Here is a 6,982-nt window from a genome sequence, read left to right as displayed (position 1 = left end):
TTTTTACCTGGGTTACCTGTGCAGACAACATACCACGGCAAGCATGGAGCCCGCTCAGCTCAGCTCACCGTCACCATATGTCATCTGGGTGCCGGCAGACGTGGGACTGCATTGCTACACAGCAGCAGCAGCTAACTGCCTTTTGGTGGTAGACGGTGCAGCATAACTGGTAGCCTTCATCGGTGATCTGGGTGCTGGCAGTTGTGGGGCTGGCAGCTGTAGGGCTGCATTGCACCAGCCCCTTGCCTTTTGCCTTTTGGCAGTAGATGGTGTATTATGACTGGTAACCATCCTATTACAAGTTGGATCATCGCACATTAGCAGAGTCTTCCCTGAGCAGCAGATCGTGCAATAGGCCTGAAGGCCATCGTCATCATACAGGAAAAATGTGGCTATCAGTCTTAGTACACTAACTGCCAAGCGCCCAGTATTTGCTGCCAAGCACCCAGAAGATGCCGAGGGCTATCAGTCATGCTGCACTGTTGTCTTAAGATGTAAAAAATAGATTTGTTCTGTATTCAATTGCTTCCCCCTCCCTCCGTCAAATCAACGGCCTGCTAAACCCAGGGTTTTCAGTTTAATCTTTGGGGGGACCATTCTGTGTGACAGTTGTTTGTGTTTCTCCCTGATGCACAGCCACCTTTCTTGATTTTAATTCCCTGTACCTGTATGTCATGTCGTCACTCGGGCCGCCCTCCCTCCCGCCCCTGGTCTGTCAGATACTAGTTTCGCGCCTTTTTTCAGACCAGGCACCATAGCTAGCACTGGGATCATGGAGCCCGCTCAGATCAACGCGGCAATTATGAGCACTATGAACACCATGCGCATTGTCCTGGAGTATATGCAGAGCCAGGACATGCCAAGGCAAAACCCGGACCAGCCGAGGAGGCGATTGCAGCGCCGCGAAGAGAGTGATGAGGAAATTGACATGGATATAGACCTCTCACAAGGCATAGGCCCCAGCAATGTGGAAATCATGGTGTTACTGGGGCAGGTTCATGCCGTGGAACGCCGATTCTGGGCACGGAAAACAAGCACAGACTGGTGGGACCGCATCGTGCTGCAGGTGTGGGACGATTCCCAGTGGCTGTGAAACTTTCGCATGCGTAAGGGCACTTTCATGGAACTTTGTGACTTGCTTTCCCCTGCCCTGAAGCGCCAGAATACCAGGATGAGAGCAGCCCTCACAGTTGAGAAGTGAGTGGTGATAGCCCTGTGGAAGCTTGCAACGCCAGACAGCTACTGGTCAGTCGGGAATCAATTTGGAGTGGGCAAATCTACTGTGGGGGCTGCTGTGATCCAAGTTGCCAGGGCAATGAAAGACCTGGTGATATCAAGGGTAGTGACTCTGGGCAACGTGCAGGCAATAGTGGATGGTTTTGCTGAAATGGGATTCCCAAACTGTGGTGGGGCCATAGACGGAACGCATATCCCTATCTTGGCATCAGAGCACCAAGCCACCGAGTACATAAACCGCAAGGGGTACTTTTCAATGCTGCTGCAAGCCCTGGTGGATCACAAGGGATGTTTCACCAACATCAACGTGGGATGGCCAGGAAAGGTACATGATGCTCGCGTCGTCAGGCACTCTGCTCTGTTTTGAAAGCTGGAGGAAGGGACTTTCTTCCCGGACCAGAAAGTAACCGTTGGGGATGTTGAAATGCCTATCGTGATCCTTGGGGACCCAGCCTACCCCTTAATGCCATGACTCATGAAGCCGTACAGAGGCAGCCTGGACAGGAGTCAGGACCTGTTCAACTATAGGCTGAGCAAGTGCTGAATGGTGGTGGAATGTGCATTTGGACGTTTAAAAGCGCGCTGGCGCAGCTTACTGACTCGCTCAGACCTCAGCGAAAAGAATATCCCCATTGTTATTGCTGCTTGCTGTGCGCTCCACAATATCTGTGAGAGTAAGGGGGAGACATTTATGGCGGGGTGGGAGGTTGAGACAACTCGCCTGGCCGCTGATTACGCGCAGCCAGACACCAGGGCGGTTAGAGGAGCACAGCAGGGCGCGGTGCGCATCAGAGAAGCTTTGAAAACGAGTTTTGTGACTGGCCAGGCTACGGTGTGAAACTTCTGTTTGTTTCTCCTTGATGAACCCTCCGCCCCCCCCCCCCCCGGTTCACTCTACTTCCCTGTAAACCAACCACCCCACCCTCCCCTCCCCACTTCGAGCACCGCTTGCAGAGGCAATAAAGTCATTGTTATTTCACATTCATGCATTCTTTATTAATTCCTCACACAAGTAGGGGGATAATTGCCAAGGTGGCCTGGGATGGGTGGGGGAGGAGGGATGGAAAAGGACACACTGCATTTTAAAACTTTAATTCTTATTGAAGGCCAGTCTTCTGATGCTTGGGCAATCATCTGGGGCGGAGTGACTGGGTGGCCGGAGGCCCCGCCACCGTGTTCTTGGGCGTCTGGGTGAGGAGGCTATGGAACTTGGGGAGGAGGGCTGTTGGTTACACAGGGGCTGTAGCGGCGGTCTCTGCTCCTGCTGCCTTTCCTGCAGCTCAACCATACGCTGGAGCATATCAGTTTGATGCTCCAGCAGACGGAGCATTGACTCTTGCCTTCTGTCTGCAAGCTGACGCCACCTATCATCTTCAGCCCGCCACTTGCTCTTTTCATCATGCGATTCAGCCCACCACCTCTCCTCTCGTTCATATTGTGCTTTTCTCATGTCTGACATTGACTGCCTCCACGCGTTCTGCTGTGCTCTATCAGCGTGGGAGGACATCTGGAGCTCCGTGAACATATCGTCCCGCGTCCTCCGTTTTCTCTTTCTAATGTTCACTAGCCTCTGTGAAGGAGAAACATTTGCAGCTGGTGGAGGAGAAGGGAGAGGTGGTTAAAAAAGACACATTTTAGAGAACAATGGGTACACTCTTTCGTTACAAGGTTGCATTTTTCCTCTTATAGTGAGGGCCTGCCGGTTTGGTATGAGAGATCACTCACGCAGTGCCAGGCAACAGATTTCGGCTTGCAGGCAGCCATGGTAAGCCACAGTCTTTTGGCTTTTTTAACCTTCTTAACATGTGGGAATGGTTTCAAACAGCAGCACCCTCATTTCCCATATCAAGGATGAATTGGGTTAGCCATTTAAAATGGGTTTTCAATGTAAAAGGAGGGGCTGCGGTTTCCGGGTTAACATGCAGCACAAACCCAACTAACCAACTCCCCCCCTCACACACACCCAATTCTCTGGGATGATCACTTCACCCCTCCCCCCACCGCGTGGCTAACAGCGGGGAACATTTCTGTTCAGAAGAGCAGGAACGGCACCTCTGAATGTCCCCTTAATAAAATCACCCCATTTCAACCAGGTGACCGTGAGTGATATCACTCTCCTGAGGATAACAAAGAGAGATAAGGAATGGATGTTGTTTGCATGCCAGCAAACACCAGGTCCATACGCTGCCATGCTTTGTTATACAATGATTCCAGACTAAGTGCTACTGGCCTGGCGTGGTAAAGTGTCCTACCATGGCGGACGGGATAAGGCAGCCCTCCCCAGAAACCTTTTGCAAAGGCTTTGGGAGTACATGAAGGAGAGCTTTCTGGAGATGTCCCTGGAGGATTTCCGCTCCATCCCCATACACGTTAACAGACTTTTCCAGTAGCTGTACTGGCCGCGATTGCCAGGGCAAATTAATCATTAATCATTAAACACGCTTGCTTTTAAACCACGTGTAATATTTACAAAGGTACACTCACCAGAGGTCCCCTGTGTGCCCTCAGGGTCTTGGGTGAGTTCGGGGGTTACTGGTTCCAGGTCCAGGGTGACAAACATATCCTGGCTGTTGGGGAAACCGGTTTCTCCGCTTCCTTGCTGCTGTGAGCTACCTACATTACCTCCATCCTCATCTTCCTCGTTCCCCGAACCCTCTTCCCTGTGTGTTTCTCCAGTGAGGGAGTCGTAGCACATGGTTGGGGTAGTGGTGCCTGCACCCCCTAGAATGGCATGCGGCTCCGCGTAGAAGCGGCAAGTTTGCGGCTCTGCCCTGGACCTTCCATTTGCTTCTCTGGCTTTGTGGTAGGCTTGCCGTAGCTCCTTAATTTTCACGCGGCACTGGTGTGTGTCCCTATTATGGCCTCGGTACTTCATGGCCTTGAAGACCTTTTCTAATACTTTGCCATTTCTTTTACTGCTACGGAGTTCAGGTAGCACTGATTCATCTACCCATATGGCGAGCAGATCTCGTACCTCCCGTTCGGTCCATGCTGGAGCTCTTTTGCGATCCTGGGACTCCATCATGGTTACCTGTGCTGATGAGCTCTGCGTGGTTACCTGTGCTTTCCACGCTGGGCAAACAGGAAATGAAATTCAAACGTTGGCGGGGCTTTTCCTGTCTACCTGGTCAGTGCATCTGAGTTGAGAGTGCTGTCCAGAGCGGTCACAATGAAGCACTGTGGGATAGCTCCCGGAGGCCAATAACGTCGAATTCCGTCCACACTACCCCAATTCCGACCTGCAAAGGCCGATTTTAGCACTAATCCCCTGGTCGAAGGTGGTGTAAAGAAACCGGTTTAAAGAGCCCTTTAAGTCGAAAGAAAGGGCTTCGTCGTGTGAACGTGTCCAGGCTTAATTCGATTTAACGCTGCTAAAGTCGACCTAAACTCGTAGTGTAGACCAGGCCTGAGTGTAGCATTGGGAGCAGCCTCTGATGTTTTACTGTCTAGCCGGCTTGCTTCCTAGAATGAAGACGCATTGAGTGGGGTGATCCACAGAGAGTAGCTCAAACCTTCAAAGTGTCAGGTCAGCAGCAGGATATTAGCACTTCAGGGGATGGGTGGGTGTGGCGGTGATATCACAAAGGCCTTTTCAGGGACCTCAGCCTATTGGTCAAAGGTGTTAGGGAGGTGGTGACCTCACAGAGAGATGATGACATCAGCCAGGCAGGACAGTGGCGCAGGGCCAGGGAAACCTCAGAGACCCCTGTGGCTTTGCTTCAGCAAGTCTCCTTCTCGAGGTCTCTCTTTGAGGACTGAGAGAGTATTAGGGTTCACGTATGTGAGTGCGAGCAGGAGCCTCTTTGGAGTTTTCTCCTTTCCCTTTACTGATTTTACTAGAAAACAGAAGTTCCTGTTTAGAAGGTAAGAGCCTCCAAGAGGTTTTGGAACCTGCTCAGTCTGATCCATCTGGTGCCAGCTGAATTCTAGGCATGGAAAACACTAGTTTAAGGTGGCAGAATTTTATTCCCTCCCTGGGATTTTGTCCTGTAGAATCACTGGGGACATTAGGGTTTGTCCTTTTCGTTTTACCTTTTCCTCCATCCCTCCTTCCTTTCTCTTCATCTCTTACTTCATTTGTCCTTTCTCCTGTTCCACTCCCACCACCAGGAATGGTGTGTGTGTGTGTGTGTGTGTGTGTGTGTGTGTGTGTTGCTGGGGGTGCTCTTCACCTCCCCTTGTGGGATGTTCATCCAAATCTGTGGGGTTGAAATAGTGCTTGGACTCCACTGACACTAGATGCTGCCATCCTGTGGCTTAGCATTAGTGTCTGGGATGACTTGGGGTAAGATCTCAACCTCCCCGAAACCCACTTCACTGCTGCCAGAATCCCTCCTGCCCCCCCTGCTAGAGCCGCCTCCCTGCACAGCCTGGGTGGGGGTGGAGAAGAGGGTTCTGATAACTTGAGCTGTGGTTTGGAGGTGGAAGAGCTGTCAAGGGCACTGAGGGGGAGATAGCAGGAGCTCATCCTACAAGGACGGGGGTTGGCACTGGAGGTTACTAGAAAGGACAAGAAGACTCCATTCTGGGTTCAGGAGGTGAATTCATCCTTCAGTGGTGCGCAGGTGCTGGGTGGAAATACTGCTGGTTCCAGGTGCCCTTAATTCCCCCTGATTCCTCGGGGCGTTTGAGTCTCTGACAGGTTCTCGTTCCCTTGCAGCAGGAAGATGTCACGGCCAAAGTGATGCACCAGCACAGCATCATCCGGCACTTGCGTCAGGTGCCAGAGACACTGCAGGGGCTGTGCCTCTGAGGCCATCAGCAACTCCTGCTCCCTGCTGCAGGTACTGCTCTGGCTCACTGTAAATGGGGAGCTAGTGGAAGGGGAAATGGAGCCCCCTGGCACTCACTAAAAGGGAAATTGGTGGATTCTCCATCTCTTGATGTAATTGAATGAAGACTAGATGCCTTTCTGGAATGTGTGTGCCCAAAAAGTAACTATTGTACTATACAGGAAGCCTATGATATGCAGGTGGTTAGTTTAGATGCTCTAAAGGTCTCTTCTGGCCATAAAGTCTACTAATTTTGGAAACACTGAGTGTAGCATTGGGAGCAGCCTCTGACGTTTTACTGTCTAGCCGGCTTGCTTCCTAGAATGAAGACGCATTGAGTGGGGTGATCCACAGAGAGTAGCTCAAACCTTCAAAGTGTCAGGCCAGCAGCAGGACATTAGCACTTCAGGGCTTGGGTGGGTGTAGCAGTGATATCACAAAGGCCTTTTGCAGGACCTCAGGCTATTGGTCAAAGGGGTTAGGGAGGTGGTAACCTCAGAGATAAATGCTGACATCAGCCAGGCAGGACAGGGGCGCAGGGCCAGGGAACCCTCAGAGACCCCTGTGGCTTTGCTTCAGCAAGTCTCCTTCTCGAGGTCTCTCTTTGAGGACTGAGAAATTATTAGGGTTCACGTATGTAAGTGCTAGCAGGAGCCTCTTTGGAGTTTTCTCCTTTCCTTTTACTGATTTTACTAGAAAACAGACGTCCCTGTTTAGAAGGTAAGAGGGTGGAAAAGAAAGGACAAGAAGACTCCATTCTGGGTTCAGGAGGTGAATTCATCCCTCAGTGGTGGGCAGGTGCTGGGTGGAAATACTGCTGGTTCCAGGTGCCCTTAATTCCCCCTGATTCCTCGGGGTATTTGAGTCTCTGACAGGTTCTCGTTCCCTTGCAGCAGGAAGACGTCACGGCCAAAGTGATGCACCAGCTCCGCATCATCCGGCACTTGCGCCAGGTCCCTGAGACACTGCAGGCG

General features: G+C 51.6%; 1 protein-coding gene across 1 annotated transcript; it reads right to left on the bottom strand.

The window, feature by feature from the left end:
• Positions 1-2,292: 2,292 nt before the first annotated feature.
• LOC128849015 (uncharacterized) lies at positions 2,293-4,159 on the bottom strand. The gene is made up of 2 exons (XM_054049349.1): positions 3,721-4,159; positions 2,293-2,829 (listed from the first exon to the last, which is right to left on the bottom strand). Exons 1-2 carry the CDS (start codon positions 4,109-4,111, stop codon positions 2,327-2,329), a joined length of 894 nt encoding a protein of 297 aa, XP_053905324.1. The 5' UTR covers positions 4,112-4,159; the 3' UTR covers positions 2,293-2,326.
• Between the last annotated feature and the right edge of the window lie 2,823 nt (positions 4,160-6,982).

The sequence above is a fragment of the Malaclemys terrapin genome, chromosome 14 (assembly GCF_027887155.1).
Source record: "Malaclemys terrapin pileata isolate rMalTer1 chromosome 14, rMalTer1.hap1, whole genome shotgun sequence".
Taxonomy (NCBI): Eukaryota; Metazoa; Chordata; order Testudines; family Emydidae; genus Malaclemys; species Malaclemys terrapin.
Note: the sequence above shows the minus strand (reverse complement) of the source record. Positions and strands in the feature narration are given on the sequence as shown.